This window comes from Dipodomys merriami, unplaced genomic scaffold (assembly GCF_024711535.1).
Source record: "Dipodomys merriami isolate MVZ:Mamm:240054 unplaced genomic scaffold, mDipMer1.0.p SCAF_70, whole genome shotgun sequence".
NCBI classification, from domain to species: domain Eukaryota; kingdom Metazoa; phylum Chordata; class Mammalia; order Rodentia; family Heteromyidae; genus Dipodomys; species Dipodomys merriami.
This window is the reverse complement of record NW_027206291.1, coordinates 1,503,305-1,524,463: the sequence shown is the minus strand read 5'-3', so window position 1 is coordinate 1,524,463 and position 21,159 is coordinate 1,503,305. Positions and strand designations below refer to the sequence as shown.

At 60.3% G+C, this 21,159-nt stretch overlaps 1 protein-coding gene across 2 annotated transcripts; it reads left to right on the top strand.

Moving 5' to 3' along the window:
* The first annotated feature begins 644 nt into the window (after positions 1–644).
* Positions 645–20,927, top strand: LOC138817516 (NACHT domain- and WD repeat-containing protein 1-like). Of its 2 annotated transcripts, none has more exons than XM_070007939.1 (18): positions 645–728; positions 1,435–1,551; positions 3,479–3,776; positions 4,618–5,908; positions 7,499–7,702; positions 8,494–8,653; positions 9,297–9,414; positions 10,182–10,340; positions 11,978–12,175; positions 14,999–15,121; positions 15,360–15,568; positions 15,903–16,175; positions 16,925–17,015; positions 17,655–17,809; positions 18,016–18,292; positions 18,924–19,474; positions 20,069–20,174; positions 20,321–20,927. In XM_070007939.1, exons 1-18 carry the CDS (start codon positions 645–647, stop codon positions 20,617–20,619), a joined length of 4,713 nt encoding a protein of 1,570 aa, XP_069864040.1. In that variant the 3' UTR covers positions 20,620–20,927. The 2 variants fall into 2 exon arrangements, with proteins under 2 accessions (XP_069864040.1, XP_069864041.1); XM_070007940.1 differs by having other exon boundaries at positions 17,655–17,811; positions 18,144–18,292.
* Positions 20,928–21,159: the final 232 nt, after the last annotated feature.

Genomic DNA, 21,159 nt, shown 5'->3' with positions numbered 1-21,159 from the left:
CCGGGGGCAGCATGAGTGGGGATCCCCTCAGCCCGGGCACCCGCCGGCGGCTCCTCCACGGCCAGGCCGGGCCGCTGCCCGCGCCGCCGCCCAGCTCCGTCGCCATCTACCTCAGCAGCGCGCCCGCAGGTAAGGTGGCCGGGCCGGGCCGGGCGCCAGCCTGCACACCCGCGTCTGCCCATGGCTCGAGGGGACCCTCCAGCCCCTCCCCTGATTCTTTTTTCTTTTTGGTCAGTTGCTGGACTTGAACTCAGGGCCTGGATGCTGCCCTGAAGCTTTTTCACTCAAGGCTGGACGCTCTACCACTTAAGCCACAGTGCCACTTCCAGCTTTTTTTTTTTGTCAGTCATAGGGCTTGAACTCAGGGCCTGCGCGCTGTCCCTCAGCTCTTCAGCTCAAGGCGAGCGCTCTACCCCTTGAGCCACAGCACCACTTCCGGTTTGCTGGTGGTTCATGGGAGATAAGAGTCTCACGGACTTTCCTGCCCGAGCTGGCTTTGAACTGTGATCCCCAGATCTCAGCCTCCTGAGGAAGCTGGGTGGCCAGACTCCCCTGCATGGCAGGGTGGGCTGAGGCAGCTTGCTGGCATGGCTCCGAACCTCCCGGAGCCTCCTGTAACCCCGTCCAAGCTTTTCCTTTCAGACATGGACACCGAGCGAGAGGCCTTGCTGCTCAGTGCCTGCCCCGAAGTGCAAGCCTTCTGCCAGAGGCATGGCCTGGGCTTTGAGGTGAGTGTCTCCTCCCCTCCCCCCATCCCACCCCGCCTTCCTCTTTTGTGCTGGTCCTGGGACTCGAACTCAGGACCTGGGCACTGTCCCTGAGCTTTTGTACGCAAGGCTGGTGCTCTACCACATGAGCCACAGCGCCACTTCCGGTTATCTGGTGGTTACTTGGAAATAAGAGTCTCGTGGACTTTCCTGCCCGAGCTGGCTTTGAACCATGATCCTGATTTCAGCCTCCTGAGTAGCTGGGGTGACAGGCGCGAGCCACGGGCGCCCGGCACCTCTTGAGTCTTCTAAACAAGAGACTTACGTTTTCTTCTTGCAATGGGGCCCTGTGACTCTTCCACGCCCTGCAGCCATGAAAATAGAAATCCTAAGCCAGGCCCCCTCTCACGTCCGGCTTTTTCTGTGTACGCCATGCTGAGGAATCAATTGCTATAGGGTCTCGTGAACTCTTCTGCTGGATTGGCCTCAAACTGAGATCCTCTGGATTTCCGCCTCCTCAGACACGCCCCGTTAGCTTGCTTGCTTTGCTTGTTCCTTTGTTTGGTTGGCAGTGCTGGGATTTGAACTCAAGGCCTCACACAGGATAAACAGGAACTAACCGCCGAGAGCTCTATCACCGGGTCCCAGGCTGTCAGTGGTGATGATGATAAACAGAACCTTCCAGTCACCCCAGCCCCAACCAAACCTGTGTGCTTTTCACCCCCAGGTGGTTGATCTGAGGTGGGGTGTTCGGGAAGCAGATGTCTCAGACCACACCATGACTGAACTCTGCCTGGAGGAACTCAGCCGGTGTCAGGAAACATCCATAGGGCCCACTTTCGTCGTGAGTCTGTCCATCACCACAGGGCGGGCCCATCCCTACCCACCCGCACATCCCCTACCCTGCCCACAGCAGACATTACCAGTCCATCACAGCCCTCTTCCTTCCCTCCATGCTAGCTGGGCCCAGACATTAGAAGTCCAATGCTGATGCAGATAGCAAGCTGTCCAGATTGTTTTTTTGTTTTTGTTTTTGTATCTCTTTTGTCGGTTGGGGGCTTGAACTCAGGGCCTGGGCACTGTCTCTGAGCTTCTTTGCTCAAGGCTGGTGCTCTACCATTAGCCCCCTTCCACATTCCCAGCCCATGATGCAGGCTTGCAAATCCCCTCCTTCACAGTTCTATTTCCAGACTTTTAGATTTAATTTTCCAGTGAAAGATTGGGCTGAATTTCCAAAAGAAGCTGGGCGTCGGTGGCTCACAACTATAATCTTGGCTCCTCAGGAGGCTGTGATCTGAAGATCACAGTTCAAAGCCAGACCAGGCAAGGCAGCTTTTGAAACTTTTGTTTGTTTTGTTTGATTTTGTCGGTTGTGTGGCTTGAACTCTGGGCCTGGGCGCTGTCTCTCAACTCTTCAGCTCAAGGCTAGCACTCTACCACTTGAGCCACAGCGCCACTTCCAACTTTTTCTGCTTATGTGATGCTGAGGAGTCGAACCCAGGATCTCATGCATGCAAGGCAGGCACTCTACCCCTGAGCCACCTTCCCAGCACCCACATTTTTTTAAGCCAATCAGTGGGACACACACAGTAATCCCAGCTACACAGGAGGTAAAAATTGGGAGAATCTTGGTTTAAGGCTTGGGCAAAAAAGTTAATGAGACCTCATCTGAATCACTAAGGCCGAGACGGTGGGGGAGACCTGTGATCCCCCTTTCAAAGGAAGCCACGCCTAGGACTGGCTTTACTTCTGACTCTGAGCAACCAGGGAGACCCCATCCAAACTATTTAATTGAGGCTGGAAGGGTTCGAGGTTTGGCTCAAGTAGCAGTGCGCCTGCGCCTGTCAGGGCCTGGTGTTTCAGGGCCCAGCTGCCTTGTGCTTTTCTCTGCCTGAGATTGTGGGGCGCACACGGGGGGGGGGGGGGGGCCAAGGCCCAGGACTGGTGCCCCGCCCCCGGGTCTTCCTGGCCCCCTCCTGAGCCAGGCACCCCGCCTTCCTCCCCACACTCCCAACCGGGGATCTCCCATGACTCCCCGGGCACCTGGCCTGGCGCCCTAGTAACCAGGTCATTAGGCAGCCATCAGCCAGGCGGGCTCATGGGGAGGGGGGGGAAGGAGGGGGGCACGCCCCAAGAGGCTCCTGGGGAGTTGTAATAGTCCCTGCTCAGATCCTGCACACGTGCCAGTGCTGTGTGTGTGTGTGTGTGTGTGTGTGTGTGTGTGTGTGTGTGTGTGTGTGTGTGGCGGGGGCCTGGGATGGAGCCGCAGCCTTGCGCAGCCAGGCAGGTGCTCTTCCAGTTGAGTCAGGGCTTCCAGGCTTTTTTAGCTTCCTTTCTCTTTTCATGTCTTATTGATGGAACTTAATTTATTAATCTATTTTATTTTATTTAGTCATTTATTTTACTTCCTTGTTTATTTATTATCTGTTGTTGTTGTTGGTCGTGGGCCTTGAACTCTGGGCCTGGGCGCTGTCCCTCAGCTCTTCAGCTCTAGGCGAACACTCTGCCACTTGAGCCACAGCGCCACCTCCAGTTTTCTGGTGGTTTATTGGAGGTAACAGTCTCATGGACTTTCCTGCCCGGGCTGGCTTTGAACCAAGATTCTCAGATCTCAGCCTCCTGAGTCCCTGAGCTGATGGCAGGAGCCGCCGCGCCCAGCTACCTGTGGCCCCGGTCACGGTTTCCCAGCGTTTACCCCTCGCCTGGGATGGGAGCGCGGGCTGCTTTGCCTGTGGTGTTGTGTCCACATGTGTCCGATGTCCCCCCCCCAGGCCCTGCTGGGTGACCGCTACGGCCCCTGCCCTGTCCCGGGGCTGATCGAGGAGCGGGAGTGGGAGGCGCTGGCGGCCTCCCTGCGCGCCCGGCCTCGGGACCTGGAGCTGGTGGCTCGCCGCTTCCAGAGGGACGAGAACGCGGTGCCGCCCACCTGCGTCCTGCAGGAGCCGGGCGTGGGCGAGGCCCGGGGGCCCGAGGAGGCCTCGCTGGCCTCTGTCCTCCAGGCCGGTGCGCTGGAGGCCCGGAGGCTGGGCCTCCTCAGCCAGGAGCAGTGGCATCGCTACCATCGCTCAGGTGAGGCTGGGGACGCCCGTGGGCCTCGCTGGGGAAGAGGGTAGCCGAGTGGGCATAGACCCACGGCTGTGGAAAAGGGTTTCAGTGGGGTGTGTGTGTGTGTGTGTGTGTGTCTTAGGTTTGAACTCAGGGCCTGGACGCTGTCCCTGAGCTTTTTCGCTCAAGGCTGGTGTTCTACCACTTGGGCCACAGCACCACTTCTGGTTTTTGCTTGTTCATTGGCAATAAGAGTCTCACAGACTTTCCTGCCCAGGCTGGCTTTGAACGGTGATCCTCAGATCTCAGCCTCCTCCTGAGTAGCTAGGATGACAAGCGTGAGCCAGCAGCGTGAGCCCGGCCAAGGGTTGGCTTTGGCATGGTTTCTGTCTCTGACTTGGATTTGGAGCCTGTCTCTAGGGCCTGGTGCGATCAGCCACCGGGAGCTGCAAGCGAACCATGGAGGAGCCCGGAGCGCCTCCAAAAATAACACCCCCGTTGCCTTCACAACACGGCCTCCTGGGAGGAGGCCCGCCCTTGGGTCTAGAAAACACCAGCGGTCAGAGCCAGGCCCCATTGCTGTCACTGTCATCCTAGCTCCTCAGGAGGCAGAGATCTGAGGATCACGGTTCAAAGCCAGCCTGGACAGGGAAGTCTGTGAGAATCACCAAAAAGCTGAAGTGGCACTGTGGCTCATGTGGTAGAGCACCAGCCATGAGCAGAAAAAGCTCAGGGAGAGCGCCCAGGCCCAGAGTTCAAGCCCCAGGACACATACACACACACACGCACCCCAGCGTCTCTCCGTGCACCCCGCGCCGGCCGGTGGCCGGTGGTGTCCACTCTCTCCCCTCTGTGGCTCTTGCAGTCCTCGAGTGGGAGCTGGAAGTCGGGGTGCTGCGGCCCGGGGCGGCGGCGCGGGGGGTCACCGTCTTCCTGCGGGAGATCCGGGACCTCGACAAACACATGCTGGACGAGTGCGCGCTCCTGGCGCTGGACCGCCTGCCCGACGGCTGCCCGGACACGGGGGCCCGGGGCCTCCTGCAGCGCCTCAAGGAACGCCTGGCGGAGGCGCACCCCGAAATCCTCCAGGCCCACCCTTTGCCGTGGAGCCGGGACCTGCTGAACCCCAAGAACAAGGCCCATGCCCGCTACCTCCGGGGCCTGGGCGAGCAGTTCGTGGCCAGCGCCCATCACCAGATCCTGGCGGGGCTGGGGGCGCGGGGCGCGGCGCCGCGGGACCAGGCCGGGCTCTTCGAGGAGCTGCGCGTGCACCAGCGGCGCCAGGCCGCCGAGGCCGCGGCGCCCCTGTGCGGCCGGCAGGAGCTGCTGGCCCGTCTGGGGCGGCGGCTGCGGGACGGGGAGCGGCGCGCGCACCCCCCGCTCGTGCTCTTCGGGGCCCCGGGCGTGGGGAAGACCGCCTTGCTGTGCGCGCTGGCGGGCGCCGCGCCGGGGCTGCTGGGCCGCAAGGCGGTCACGGCGCTGCGGGTGCTGGGCGCGTCGTGGAGCAGCGTGGACCCCGGCGCGCTGCCCCGCTCGCTCGCCCTGCAGCTGAGCCTGGCCTTCGGGCTGCCGCCGCCGCCCGGCCCGGTCCTGGCCCGCCGCGGCCGCCTGGCACAGTTCCTGCAGGCGCTGCTGCACGCCGCGGCCCGCCGGGACTGCGAGTCCCTGGTGCTGGTGCTGGACGGCGTGGACGCGCTGGACGGCCTGGGCCCCGGCCGCGACCCGCTGCCCTGGCTGCCCGCCCGCTGCCCGCCCCGCGTCCACGTCGTGCTGTCCGCCTGCTCCGGGGGCCGGCGGCCGCCGCGGCACGCGCTGGACGCGCTGCGGGCCAAGATCCGGGACGCCGACGCCTTCGTGGAGGTGCCGCCGCTGGCCGCGGGCCCCGGGCAGGACTTGGTGCGCGGCCTGCTGGCGGCCGCCGGGAGGACGCTGAGCCCCGCGCAGCGCGCCGCGCTCTGGGCCTGGCTGCCGGACTGCGGCCACCCCGGCCGGCTGAGGCTGGCCTTCGAGGAGGCCCGCCGCTGGGCCTCCTTCACCGTGCCCGCCCCGCTGGCCAGCACCGCCGAGGAGGCCACGCACCACCTGTGCGCGCGCCTGGAGGACGCGCACGGCCGGCTGCTGGTGTCCCATGTGCTGGGCTACATCGCCGCCTCCCGGTGAGCCTGGGGGTGGGGGAGGGGTGAGAGGGACAGGGGAGGGCAGGAGGGGGAGGGGCGGGGGGCGGGGGGGGGGGGGGTCCCTGATGATTGTTTTTCTGGTGTCGGTCCCAGGGCTTGAACTCAGGGCCCGGGCGCCACCATCTCTGGGCTTATTGATTTGGCTCAAAGCGGGCGCTCTCCCACTTGAACCACAGCTCCACTTCTGGCTTTTTGGCGGTTGCTTAGAGATCAAGGCATCTCATGGAGTTTTCTGCCTGTGCTGGCTTTGAACCGTGGTCCTCTCAAGTGAGACTCCAGAGTAGCCAGGATTTGCAGACGTGAGCCTCCAGGGCCCGGCTTGCTTTTTCTTTTTTTTCCTTTTTATTAGCCTGTTTCAGTGGTACAAAAGGGTTTTGTGGTGATGTTTTTATACGTGTGAACCATGTAACACCCTAATCAAACTCAGCCCCCAGTACTGAACCACGAGCCTCCAGATTTCAGATCTCAGATGTTAGACTCCTGAGTGGCTAAGATTACCACACCGGTACCCAGGCCAAGGGATTTTTTTTTTTTTGGTCAGTCATGGGTCTTGAACTCTGGGCCTGGGTGCTGTCCCTCAGCTCCTCAGCTCAAGGCTAGCGCTCTACTGCTTGAGCCACAGCACCACTTCTGGTTTTCTGGTGGCTCATTGGAGATCAGAATCTCCTGGACTTTCCTGCCCAGGCTGGCTTTGAACCTCGATCCTCAGATTTCAGCCTCCTGAGTAGCTAGGATGGCAGGCGTGAGCCACTGGCACCCAGCCAAAGGATTTCTTTCTTTCTTTTTTGTTTTTTGCTGGTTGTGGGGCCTGAACTCTGGGCCTGGGCGCTGTCTCTCAGCTCTTCAGCTCAAGGCCAGCACTCTACTTCTTGAGCCACAGCGCCACTTCCAGCTTTTTCTGCTTGTGTGCTGCCGAGGACTTGAACCCAGGGCCTCAGGCATGCACGGCCAGCGCTCTACCACTGAGCCGCCTTCCCAGCCTCAAAGGATTTCTTTTAACCCAATTTTTACTTGGAAGTCATTTCACATGTATAGACGGTCTCAGTCATGGGTGGAGGGTCGTCCACAGCTGTGGCTTCCCGGCCTGGGCAGAGCCGCCATTTCCAGACTGTGACAAAGAATCCATCCGTGCTCAGCGCGTGGCAGTGGGTGCCACAGCTGCCGCTTCAGCCAGACACTGGGAGGTATCAGTAAAGGGCTGGAAGGCGGCTCAGGGGTAGAGCGCCAGCCTTGAGCTGAAGAGCTGAGGGACGGTGCCCAGGCCCAGAGTTCAGGCCCCATGTGACCAAAAAGAAAAAAAAAAAGGGTGAGGGAAGGAAGGCACGCTGTATCCCACAGGAATCTGGGGTGTCCCACCCTTTAGCTGGTCCTGGTCAACGCACCCCAGATTTTCTGTTGAACCTGGGTTCCAGGAGTGGCCTAGGTCAGTAGGGAGCACAGGCAGACAAGCAGGAGGAGGAGGAGGAGGAGGAGAAGGGGGGCCAGGGCCCCTCTGGCCTTGGCCCTGGCAGATGCTGGATCTGGGGCGCTGGGAGCCCCAGGCCCGCGGCCCAGCCTCCCGCCCCGCAGGTTCGGGCTGTCGGAGGCGGAGCTGAAGGATGTGCTGTCCCTGGACGATGCGCTGCTGTGCGAGGTGTACCGGGCCTGGACGCCGCCCAGCCGCCGGCTGCTGCGCTTCCCGCCGCTGCTCTGGGTGCGGCTGAGGAGAGACCTGGGCCTCTGCCTGGCCCGGAGGCCCGCGGACGGCGGCCAGCTCCTCACCCTCGCCCACAGGTAGGGGACCCGAAAACCAGACCTCGCCTGGAAGCGGGTCCTGGGGTGATGCCCGTGTGGCGTGCACCCTGAACACAGTGAACGTGGGGCTCGGGGGGCCAGCCCTTGCCCTGTTTTGTTGCTTCCTCCTCTTCTTCTTCCTCCTCCTCCTCCTCCTCCTCCTCCTCCTCCTCCTCCTCCTCCCCCTCCTCCTCCTCCTCCTCCTCCTCCTCCTCCTCCTCCTCCTCCTCCTCCTCCTCCTCCTCTTCTTCTTCTTCTTCTTCTTCTTCTTCTTCTTCTTCTTCTTCTTCTTCTTCTTCTGTCGGTCATGTGCCTGGGCACTGTCCCTCCGCTCTTCAGCTCAAGGCTGGCGCTCCATCACTTGAGCCACAGCACCACTTCCGGTTTTCTAGTGGTTTATTGGAGATAAGAGTCTCATAGACTTTCCTGCCCAGGCTGGCTTTGAACCACAATCTTCATATCTCAGCCTCCTGAGTAGCTGGGCTGACAGGCATGAGCCGTGAGCCACTGGTGCCCAGCTTTTCTTTTTTAAAAGATGGGGATGTGTCTGGCTATCTTGGTCCAGATTGGCTTGGAACTCCAAGATAAGTGACCCTCTTACCTCAACCTCTCGAGTTGCTGGGACTCCAGGCGGGCAGCACTGTGCCCGGCTGTTGGAGAGAAAGCACAGACATGCACTGGGGCTCGAGTTGTGGGAGCAGTGGGCAGAAGCGGGGGGAGGGCCAGGCAGGGAGCTGTGTGGATCGACCTGGCGGCCTCTGACAGCCGGCCCTGTGCCCCCCACCCCGCAGACAGCTGGCTGAGGTGGTGAGCGTGCGCTACCTGTCGGAGCCCGAGAGAGCCCAGAGGCACAGCGTCCTGGCTGATTTCTTTTCGGGTGCCTGGAGCCAGGGCACCAAGAAGCTCATCACCCTGCCGCTTGTGGGGGTACCCCTGAGCCTGGACCGCAAGGTGAGTGTGGCAGGGACAGCAGGGGAGTGGGTGTGGGTGTGCCCTCCCTCATTCCCTCCCTCCCTCCCCAGCATCCCCACGGGAAAGGGATAAACAGTCTCTCAAGGGAGCCCGGAACTCCTGGGGGCTGTAGCTCTGGGACTCCTGCCCTCCCCACCTCCCCTGCCCGCCCTTGGTGGTTCAGATGGGGTTGTCCTGTGAACTTTTCGTCTGCGCCGGCCTCAAGTGGCGATCCTCCCCCTTCCCTGCCTCCTCCCAAGTAACTGGGATTACAGGCAGGAGCCACTGCGCCCAGCCTGCCCTAGTTCGTTCCTCTTGGTCTCTCCTTTGGTGGTCTGGGTGGGGTGGGGAGACCACCTGAGCCACGCCGGCCCACACTCCTGGTCTGTGCTTACGCTACCATCATCATCACCACCACCACCATCATCATCATCATCATCACCACCACCACCACCATCAGCTCCATCACCCTGAAGAGAGGGCCTCCCCATGTAGCCCGGGCCCCCGTGTGCTGTGCGCCTCAGTGCCCGGCACGGCCGTTACTCTGTAGTGCTTTCTGCGTATCCTCAGAGGCCAGGCTCCTGGCGCTCCTCGGGCCCGACCCCTCCCCACCGTGGGGCCCGCAGCGTCTCTCTCCCCGCAGGTGGCCCCGCAGCCGCTGTGGTTCTCAGACTCCGTGGCCAACCAGCGGCGGCTGCAGGAGCTGCCCCGACACCTGCTGCTGGCGGGCCGCACGCGGGAGCTGCGGCAGGACCTGCTGGGTAGGCCGAGCCGGGCCTGGTGCGGGAGGCATGCGGTGGACGTGGGGGTGGGGCCCGGGACGCTCACCGCACCCCAGGATTATCCGGACTAATGTGGGGGGACCGCGGGAGCCTCATCCAGCATGACAGATGCTCGGTTACCCAAGCAATCTACACATCCACCCACCCGACTATGTGTTCACCCACCCACCCACCCACCTACCTGTCCACCTGTCCACCTGTCCACCCATCCATGTGTCCACCCACCCAACTATGTATCCACCCACCGACCTGTCCGCCCACCCACCCATGTGTCCCTCCACTCACCTATCTGTCCACCTATCCACCCACCTGTCTACCGTCCATCCATCCACCTACCTGTCCACCCACATACCTGTCCACCTGTTCACCCACCCACCTGTCTATCTACCCACCTACTTGCCCACCCACATACCTGTCCACCCACCTGTCCATCCGTACACCCAACTGTCCACCCACCTGAACATTTATCCTTCTATCCATCTATCAATCCACCCCTTTACCTGTCCACCTACCCACCCACCCACCTGCCCACCCACCTGTCCATCTACCACCTGTCCTCCCATCCAACCCCCATTCACCACCCATCCATCTCCCTGCCCCCCCTCCCCGAGACCTCTGGCCGTGTCTCCTCCCTGTGGGGAGCAGGTGCAGGGAGTCGCTCTGTACCCCACAAGACCCCGCTCCACCCCTGGAGCTCACCCACCCCTGCAGCCTTGGGGCGCGACCCACGCCCCCGCCATTCGCAGGGAACGTGAGCTGGCTGGTGTGCCAGGCGCTCTCGGGGGGCGCAGAGGCGCTGCTGGACGACTTGGACCTCTGCGCCCAGCACCTCCGCTGCCCCGAGGTCGGCCTGATCCGCGAGGCCGTGCGGCTGAGCCGCCCCGCGCTGGAGCTCCGAGGCACCGGTGAGCTCCTGCGGCCCGCCCCGCCCGGAGCCCACACTCTGCCCTGGCTTCTGGAAACTTCCAGAAGCCCCCAAACCACGTCTTCTCCCCTTTCCCTGCTGAGCCAGTGGGTTTCTTCACAGCAGCAGCTGCTGGAGTTTGGAACTCAAAATGGATTTTGAATTTGGAGGAAAAACTGAGTAGTCATTGAATACAGTTAAAGGCTTTTATTGGTGGCTCAGATCTCCTAAAAAAAAAAAAGAGAGAGAGAATTCTTTTATTTTTTATTGTGAAAATACTGTACAGAGGGGTTACAATTACATGGCCAAGATAATGAGTACATTTCTTATCAAGCATTGTAGCCTCCTCCTTTGTTTCCCCTTCCCATCCCTTGAGAATTCTTTTATTTTTTTGATGATTTAATTGGAGATAAGAGTCTCTCGGACTTTCCTGCCTGGGCCTGGGCTGGCTTTGAACCGTGATCCTCAGATCTCAGCCTCCTGAGCAGTCGGGATGGCAGGCAGGCGGGAGCCGCCAGCACTGGCCATGTGATCATCTTTTGGTGTGGTTTGGTTTTGGGTGCTGCATTAGCTCATAGTCGGCTTGGGGTGACCTCAAGCTGCGATTCTTGGCAGAGAACAAGACCTTGGCACCCCACAGTGTTGGCTGAAATGTGATCACCCCTCGCTGGCGGCGAGAACTTGTTAAAGCCAGCACCCGCACCCCACAATCACCCCTCAGCACCCCAACTCCCAAACCACAGCACCCCAGACATGGCTGAGGTGTAGTGACAAAGGCCACCACCAGAGGGCGCCAGGTGACAGCCCTGTGCTCTCAGAACCTTCTGGAACATATCCCAGCTTGGCAAAGAGAGGCACAACATCCTACAAGAATTGGTGTTCCAGGGCTGGGAAGGTGGCTCAGTGGTAGAGCGCTTGCCTTGCAAGCATGAGGCCCTGGGTTCGATTCCTCAGCACCACATAACCAAAAAGAAAAAAGCCAGAAGTGGTGCTGTGGCTCCAGTGGTAGAGCGCTAGCCTTGAGCTGAAGAGCTGAGGGACAGCGCCCAGGCCCAGAGTTCAGGCCCCATGACCGGCAAAAAAAAAAAAAAAAAAAAAGAATTGGTGTTCCAGCCGAGTGCCAGCTAGCTCGCGTGCTTGCTTCCTCCCTCCCCCCTCCTCTTTCTCTCTTTCTTTCCAGTCCTGGGATTTGAACTCTGGGCCTGGGCACTGTCCCTAAGCTTTTCTTGCTCAAGGCGAGCGCTCCATCGCTTGAGCCACAGCACCACTGCTGGCTTTTTCTGAGTAGTTTATTGGAGATAAGAGTCCCCTGGACTAGGAGAGTCCTAGGCTGGCTTTGAACCGTGAGCCTCCGATCTCAGCCTCCTGAGTAGCTGGGATGACGGGCGCCCAGCTGATCTTGCTTTTGGTTATTGTTGTTTTGAGTCAGGGTCTCACCATATCACCTCCTCTGGCCTCCAACTTGGCATCCTCCTGCCTCAGCCTCCCAAGGGCTGGGATTACAGGTGTACCCCAGGAGGTAGAGAGGAGGCCAGGGAGGAGAATGCAAGGTCCTGGGTGTCAGGACATGCAGGGATTCCGTGGAGGTCTGGGGGGCGGGGTTTGTGTGACACCTAACAAGGGTTCCCTTTTCCCTAGAGAAGAGCACGCTGTACACGGAGCTCCTGGCGCGCCTCCTTTTCTTCTCCAAGTCCCACCCCGCGCTGGTGGGGCAGCTGTGCCAGCAGGCCCAGAGCTGGCTCCGCGCGTGCCCGCACCCCGTGCTGGTGCCCCTGGCCGGCTTCTTGCAGCCCCCTGGAGGCCCCCTGCAGGCCACCCTCACCGGGTGCCACAAGGGTGAGTGGCCCCTACGCTCATGGGGGGGCTGTGCTGGAGAAAGTCCTGGTCTCTGCCTCCAGGGCAGATACTGCCCCTCCGCCCCACGGATGGGCACAGGGGAGGGGACCTGGGCACTGCCCCTGAGCTTTGGCACTCTACCGTCTGAGCCACAGCTCCATCGCTGGCTTTTTGGTGGTTCATGGGAGATCAGAGTCTCACGGCCTTTCCTGCCCAGGCTGGCTTTGAACTGTGATCCTCAGATCTCAGCCTCCTGAGTAGCTGGGATGGCAGGCGGGAGCCACCGGCGCCCGGCAACAATGCCTTTGGCGACTGTATTAAGGTAAAACCGGTGCGCTTTGGTTTTGCCTGGGACCTCAAGCAGAGGTTGATGAGTGGTTCAAGCTGGTTTGAGCTGGTTCGGGCTGCTGGGAGGGAGACAGGCGGAGCCTGTGGCCTCTGCTCCTCCCACTCCTGCTCCCGCTGTCCAGCAGACACTGCAGCCTCCTCCTCCCCCAGTTCTTGTCTGGTGGATGGGAGAGGTGACATCCACAGATAGGAATTTGTCCCATCATGCCGGGCTCAAGTGACAAAGCGCTAGCCTTGAGCACAAAAGCTCAGAGACGGTGCCCAGGAGCTGAGCCCAACCCCAGGACCAGCACAAAAAAAAGAACAATAATAATAATAATAATAATAATAATAATAATAATAATAATAGCTTAAACAGAGCAGGTGCCAGTGGCTCATGCTGCCTATAATCAAATGGCTCAAGTGGCAGAATGCCAGCTTTGGGCAAAAAAGCGAAGGGGCAGCACCCATCACCTAGCAAGCAAAAACCAAAACGAACCTCAGCAGAAGAGGGGCTGAGCCGAGCTGGCCAGCCAAGTGAGGTCTGTGCAAGCAGCACAGGAGAGCGAGCCCCATGCAAATGAGGTGTAAGGAATCAGCCAATCAGAGAAGAGCTGTGGCTGCAGTCCTCCATCAGGTCCCTCCCCTCCCAGCCTTGCGCCAGGGTCACTAGCAGAAGAAAGGAACTGGGATGTAAAATGCAAAACCCGGGGTGTGCGTGCGGAGGCCGCGTTCTGTTCGGGGGGCAGGGGGGAGTGAGGCAATTCTCTTTGGGAGCTGCTTTTCTGGGGCCCACACGCAGAGTCTCCCCACTTTACTATTGAACTGTGCAATTTACCCTACCTAGCCAGCACTGCCACTGGCTGCCAGCTTCTTGCTCTTCCTCCCTCCCTCCCTCCCTCATTTCCTCCTTCCCTCCTTCCCTCTCTCCCTCTCTCTCTCTCCCTTCCTTTCCTTTTCTTTTTGTGCAGGACCTGGGGCTTGAACTCAGGGCCTGGGCTTTGTTCCGAGAGCGGTTTTTGTGCAGGTGGGCGCTCTGCTCTCTCGAGTCGCAGCTCCATTTCCTTTCTTTTTGGGGTTGATTGGAGATGTAAGAGCCTCGCGCACTTCCCCAGGGATGGCTTGCTACTGTGATCCTCCGAATCTCAGCTTCCTGAGAATGGCTTGGGATTACAGGTGTGAGCCACCGGCCAGGTTAGGGACTTTGCTGCACGACCGGTGTCTTATTGGTCTGAGCCAGTGTGTCAGTTCTTGGGGGGCTCGGGCTGGCTCTCTAAGCCAGGCCCCTGTTGGGAAGCTTTCCCCCCACTCTGGGTTCAGAAAAAAAAGTGACAAGACCCCAATGTTAGGCCTGAGAAGAAAAACACGGAGGTCCTACCCGGCCCCCCACGCCTCCTCCATGAGGCCTTGACTCCTCCAGGTCGGCAGCGGCCCTGACTTTACAGCCAGCCACTCCCTGAGTGGGGAAACTGAGGCACGGAGCAGACACTCCTTGCTAGTGCCAGGCAGGGGTTATATGTGCCCAAAATATAGGGTGTCCATCCGTCTCCTTGGGGGTCTGCCAAAAGGTGTCAGCGGACAGCTTTTTTGGGGGGGGTGGGCAGCACTAAGGTGGGTGTGCGGTGGTTGTTCCTGGGGTGTGGGGGGGCACCCCGGATTCCTGGCCTCCCCAGCCACAGAAGGCCAGGCCTTGGAGAGGAGAACACCCGGGGCAGTGGGGGGCTGGGGGAGTGTGCTGCAGCCCGGCGCCTCGATACAAAATGTCAGCTTGTGGAGGGGGAGGGGGCTGGGGGGGCTGGGGGGAGGGAGCATGACTTGGCAGAATTATTTTTCTGAAGGGATCTGCGCATGTGCCAGGCTGCCATCCCATAATGCCCGTGGCCGGGTGCCTAGCAACCCCTAGGCCCGCCAGGCCTTCCCTTCAGCCAGGGATTTGAAGAAAGGGGCTGTTAGGCTTGGCGAGAAGTCTCGTCCCCTTCCCCACAACCGCACGTGACCCCGAGTCACCCATGGGGGAGGGGGGCTGGGGTCCCGAGTGCCCCCCGCCGTGGCTGTCACCGGGGCCACCATGATGGTCGCGCCTGGCGGTGCTGGGCTCACGTGGCGGGCTGGGCCGGATCCAGGGGTGCTGAGGACCCAGCGCCCTGTGTCTGCTCGCAAGCAGAGCGGCGTGGCTCCCCACTTTTAAATTTCACAGCCAAGCCGCCTGTAAGCTCATCAGGATCGGGGGTCAAGCCAGCCCGATAGGAAAGTCCCTGCGACTCTCCTCTCTGATGAACCAGCAAAAAGCTGGACGTGGAGCTGTGGCTCAAGTGGTAGAGCACACACCTTGAGGGACGGTGCCCAGGGCCCTGAGTTCAAGACCCAGGATGGGTACAGACACAGAAGGCGGGCTGGAACTCCCCCCCCCCCCGCGGCTGCCCGCGCGTGGCTGGCCTCGAACTCACGCCACCGGCGCTGAACTCCGGGCAGTCATCTGTCTCCGTGGGGCCCTAGGCATCACCGCCGTGGCGTGGAGCCAGGAGCAGCGGCTGCTGGTGCTTGGCACGCACGACGGTGTGGTGGCCGTGTGGCACGTGGAAGAGGAACGCCCGGTCCACTTCCTCCCCGCACACTCAGGTGGGGCTCAGGACACGGGGGGGGGGGGAGGGGGGGCTTCACTCCTGGCTCATTCGGTGACTTGAGAGAGAGAGCTGAGCCGAGAACTACCACGGAAAACTCACAGCCCTTCGAAACACATCTCAGCCGGGCGCTGGTGCGCACACCTGTAACGCCAGCCACGTGGGAGGACGGGGTTCTGAGCGGACTGTGTGGGTGGGTCGGCCCTCACCCGGCGTCCACCCATGCCCCGCTGCAGGCGAGGTGTGGTGCGTGCGGGTGTTCGCGCAGGGCACCCGCGCCGTCTCTGCCTCCACGGACCGCACGCTGCGCCTGTGGGGTCTGCTGTCCGGCCAGCAGCAGCTCAGCATCTGGGACGGAGGCTCAGCAAACTCCACCGAGCCCCAGACCCGGAGCCTCCACGTGGACGAAGCAAAGCAAGTCCTGTACTTGGCGTCGGGGTCAAAGGTAACGTGTGTCGGGTCCCTCCGGAAAGGAGGGGGGGGGCAAAGAGCTCCCAGACGGAGGCGGGGGCTCCCGCCTGTCATCCCAGCTCCTCAGGGGGCTGAGATCGGAGGCCGGAGGTTCAAAGCCAGCCCCGGAGCAGGGAGTCAGGGAGACTGGCCTCCCCACTGAACCACTGCAAAAGTCAGAGGTGGCGCTGTGACTCAAGGGGCAGAGCGCCAGCGCCGAGCACACAAGCTCCTTCCAGACAGCGCCCAGGCCCCGGGTTCCAGCCCGGGGACTGGCATTTGGAAGGGGTGCGTTTGGTGTGTGACGTCTCCTCTTGGCTCCTGGTTAGATCAGCGCGTGGGCGCTGGACACGGCGGCGCTGCTGTTCCGTGTCCTGGGCGAGGCCTCGGACCCCTGGCTGTGCGCGGCCTGGCTGGCGGCCCCCACGCGGCTGCTGACCGTGTCCCGGGCCTGCGTGGTCAGCGTGTGGAGCGCAGCCTCGGGCGCGCTCCAGGGCAAGCAGCGTCTGAGCAGCGTCCGGGGAGAGACCCCCACGTGCGCCGCACCCCTCCACAAGCAGGGCACCGTGGTCGCTGGCTTTAGCAACGGCTCTGTCTCCCTGGTAAGCGGCGTTGTGACCCAGGACGTCAGTATTACCCCATCTCCAGAGCGGGTGCTGTAGCTCACGCCTGTAATCCAGACTCAGGAGGGATCAAGAGGATGGAGAGTTCTAGACCCAAGCTCCACCCCATGACCCACATCCCAACCACATTCCTTCTTCTGTTCCAACCTGGGCCTTTTCTTTTTCGTTTTTGTCGGTGCTGGGGTTTGAACTCAGGGCCTAGGCGCTGTCCCTGAGCTCTTTTGCTCAAGACTAGCACTCTACCACTTGAGCCACAGCGCCATTTCCAGTTTTCTGGTGGTTCATGGGAGATAAGAGTCTCACAGACTTTCCTGTCCAGGCTGGCTTTGAACCGCGATCCTCAGATCTCAGCCTCCTGAGTAGCTGGGATGACAGGCGTGAGCCACTGCCGCCTGGCTTCCAGCCTGTTTTTATCTCATGTGGAATGCCAGCACTCCTGGCACAGGCAGATAGTGAATTCTAGAACGTTCTCTGTCTGTCTTTGTGGTGGCGGGTTATATCCCCAGCGACAATAATGTTAACCAATGATGACAGCCTCCATGTTGGTAGGGAAATGTTTGTCCACACAGCTCAGCTTCTGGGTATCACTTTTCATTTAACAGGGGAAACTGAGGCATGGGGGGGCAGGGAAGGGGGAAAGGGATTTGTGCAGCTGGGGGTGGGGGTGGGGAATTAAACACTTGAGCTGTTCACCCTCAGCCTTGACAGCCAGCCTTGTCTCTGCCCAGATTTCCTCGAAGGGAGACAGATTGCTGGAGAAGCTTCCAGAAGCTGTGGGCTTGGTAGAAGTGTCGGAAGACGGATCTCTCCTGGCTGCAGGTGGCATGGAGGAGCACTGGGTGCTGGGGTGCCCGCCTGTGGCTTTGGGAAATTATCGGCTCCCTGCTTAGCTAGGGGTCCCCCCCAAATCTCCACAGCTGCAGGACAGACGTCATGTCCACAGCAGGGGAGGTCAGAGTCTCACGGACTTTCCTACCCAGGCTGGCTTTGAACCGAGATCCTCAGATCTCAGCCTCCTGAGTAGCTGGGATGCCAGGCGTGAGCCGCTGGGCTGGGCTCATCTTTGGAATCTGAGCTAAACCGTAAACAGCTTACACTTTGCATAAACCTCAGTTTACCTCCAGGCTCCCGGGAAGTTTTGGGTGGGATCAGCTCACACCCTGGATGGATCTGAATTCCCAGGAAGCCAGGGCTGGCTGGCCTGGCCTGGAAACTCCGAGCCTTTTCACCCGCACACTTGCACACCGTCCCCCCCCCCCCACTTGATCCCTTCCTTCTGCCCGTGTTCACGGCTCACAATACCCGAAGCCCTCACCTCGTGAAGAAGAGAGTTTTTGTGTGTTTTCTTAAATTACTTTTTAACAGTTTAAATTACTTCTTAAGTTCGTTTTTTTAACTCGCTTTCTCCTGGCGTGGGAAGTCCCGCGCTGTGTGACCGGGTCCGTGCTGCTGCTGCAGGTTTCGGGAAATCTGTGCGGATCTTTCTGGCCAACGCCCAGGGTTTCCAGCGATTCCTGGCTACCGACCTGCAACACGAGGACGCGGTTGAGACAGCTGTTTTTGGTCCTAAGAATAACCTGATTGTCACTGCATCACGTGACGCCCTCATTCAGGTGAGGGTTGATCCAGGACCTCCATCCCACCTTCCTCCTCCCCCATCCCTGCTCTGGAAGAAAAACAGATTCTTCAACATTCTTTGGCCCGATGGCACAAAAAGCCACAAAGCTGAGCTGGGGCCAGACAGCAGCTGGGTGGGAGAGTAGCTGGGATTACAGGCGTGAGCCACGGTGCCTGCCGCCCCTCTGGTCTGCGTCCTCAGGTGTGGAGCCTGTCGGAGCAGGGCACGCTGCTGGGCCTCCTGGACGGTGTGGGGGCGCCGCTGGGCACACTGGTCCGGGCGGGGGCGCTGGTGGTCGGGGCCTCGCGGTGGTCTTCCACCTTCAGGGCCTGGGACGTCAGCCGGGCCCGCCAGCGCGGGGCCTGCGCCCCCTTCCCGGACCGCACGGGGCTCACGGCCGTGTCTCACAACGGAAGCTACGTCTACTTCCCCGGAGTCGGCGAGAAAAACCAGGTCACCATCTGGGACCTGGCGGAGGGTGGGTACCTGGTGCCCGGGGATGTCGGAATTCCAAGCAGGGCGGGCGCCCGTCCCCAATGCGCATCCACCACAACGGGGCCCGCATCCAACATCTGGACAGCCTGACCCGCACCAGGGTCCTGGGTCACCGCCCCTGCTGTGACCGGATGCGGGTGGGCGGACCACACAACTCCGGGGTCTTTCAACGATCACTGCTATTGTTACTATGATTATTTTTGTTGGTGATGGGGCTCCAACTTGGGCCCTGGGGCGCTGTCCCTGAGCTCTTTTGCTCAGGACTGGTGCTCGAGGACCACTTGAGCCGCTGCCCCCCTTCGGGCTTTTTCTGCTTATGTGGTGCTGAGGAATGGAACCCAGGGCCTCATGCATGCGAGGCGAGCGCTCCACCACTGAGCCACCTTCCCAGCCCCGAGATTCGCATCTCCGACTAATCACAAAAGAAGCAGGAAGTAGAGCTGTGGCTCAAAACCAAATTACGAGGAATTCAGTAAGGAATCGGAAGCTCAGAGGGGGTTGGGGCGTGTCCCTCCAGAGTGGGGCGCTGCACCCCAGCTCCCTGGGAACCCCCAAAGAACAAGTCCCGGGAGCAGGCGGCTCAGCGAAGCTGTGTTGTCTGTCTCTGGGGCTAGGCGCGGCGCGCGGCGCGCTGGACACGTCCAGTGAGGTCCGGTGTCTGGAGGTGGCCGAGCAAACCAAGCTCCTATTCGCTGGGCTGCTTTCGGGGGCCGTGCTGGTGTTCCCCCTCAACTCCACGCTGGATGTCCTGTGCATCCCACCCCCCGAGGCCCGGAAGGCCGTCAACTGCATGGCGCTGAGCAAGGAGGAGGAGCGGCTGGCCGTGGCCTACGACAACATGGTCCTGGTGCTGGGCGTGGGGCCCGGGGACCCCTGCCCGGTCGTCGATGGCCCCACGTTCACCTTCTACACCCAGCTCCCGGACACCATCGCCACCGTGGCCGTGCTGGCCGACTGCCGCGTGGCCTACGGCATGACCCACGGCGACCTCTTCCTATACGAGTGTGCCAGCTCCAAAGTGTGCCCGCTGGAGGCCCACGCCAGTAGAGTCTCGTGCGTGGAGGTCAGCCACGGGGGGCAGCTGGCAGTCAGCGGCTCCGAGGAAGGCCTGCTGTGTCTGTGGGACTTGGGCACCTACCAGTGCAAACTCGAGATGAGTTACATGGTGCGTGGACCACCACGCCTCAGTCCTGAGGACGCGGGGTTACATCGGCGGGGACAAACCAACAGCTGGTGCTTTATTTCATTTTTAGTCAGTTATAGGGCTTGAACTCAGGGCCTGGCACTATCTCTGAGCTCTGTTTTGCTAGTGCTCTACCACTTGGAGCCGCAGTTCCATTTCTGGTTTCCTGGGGGTACAGGATTGGAGATAAGAGCCTCCCAGACCTTCCTGCTCAGGCTGGCTTTGAACTGTGATCTTCAGCTACAGCCTCCTGAGTTGCTGGGATTACAAGTGTGCGTGGCTGGCACCAGGCCCAGCTGGTGCATATTAAATACCAGAATAGGGACGTAAGATAAGGTAAGAGATACACTGACCTATGTTCCAGGGGACAGAGGAAATCAATCAGCTGAGCATGGTGGCATCCAGTGTAATCCCAGCAAGGATCATGAATTTTAGTCTAGCCACAGAGCCAGACCCCGTCTAAGACAAAAAGAGAAAAAACAGTGCTATTATTTTTAATCTACTTCTGGGTCCTGGGTCTCCTTTGGCCAGTGTTTCTGGGGGTGCAGTCGGGATGCTGGGGTGTGTTCTCCACAGGGCTCCATCATCAGGGGTGTCCAGTGCGTGTGCTTCTCCCAAGACGACAAATACCTGTTCTCAGCCTGGAGGGACGGCTCAGTCCTCGTGTGGAGAGCACTGGATGGTGAGTCCATGGTCTTCCACCGTGTTCTTTCTTCACTCGCTGGTCTTGGAGGATGCAGCTGGGTGGCGTCTAGCAGGGATTATAGGTATGGGCCACTGTGGCCGGCTGCTGGCCTTCTCATGAGTCCTCTGCGGGTCATTCCACAGGCTCTCTGCTGGCAGTCCAGTTCGTCCACGCCGTGGTGAACAGGATCATCCCCACGGCCAACGGTTTCCTGGCTCCCACCAGGCAGGGCCGGCTCATCCGGATGCGGTTCCAGTGTCCAGCGGCCAGCGCCTCGCCGCAGGATGCCCTGCAGAACTTCCAGAAGGCCGTGTGGATGGTGAAGACCAGGAGGAGAGAAGAGCTGGCAGCTGGTGCGGGATCAGCCCAGGACCCCGGCTCAGAGGCCCCGGAGAACGAAACGAACCCCAACAAGCGCTCACAAGTGTGCCTGCTGCTGTAGCCAGCGCCCCCCTCCACTTCCGGCTCTCTGAACGGTTTATCGGAGATAAGAGTCTCATGGACTTTCTTGCCCTGGTTGGCTTTGAATCATGATCATCAGATCTCAGCCTCCTGAGTAGCTAGGATGACAGGCGTGAGCCACTGGCGCCGGTATTGTGTTCTTTTGTCTTTCTGCGTCTGGCTCCTTTTACTTAAGAATGTGCCTTCTAGTTCCTTCCATTGTGCTATACGTGACAGGATTTCATTCTTTTTAATAGCTGAATAATATTCCATCGCATATATACCTGCATTTTCTTTTTTCCATGCATCCATGGCTTAGCACTTAGCCTGATCTTTTTTTTGGGGGGGGGGTTATGGGGCTTGAACTCAGGGCCTGGGCACTCACTGTTCCTGAGCTTTTGTTGTTCCAGGCTAGCACTCTACCACTGGAGCCACAGCACCATTTCTGGCACTTTCTGCTTATGTGGTGCTGAGGAATCGAACCCAGGGCTTTAAGCACTCTACCACTGAGCCACCTTCCCAGCCCCAAAGCAGTGGTTTT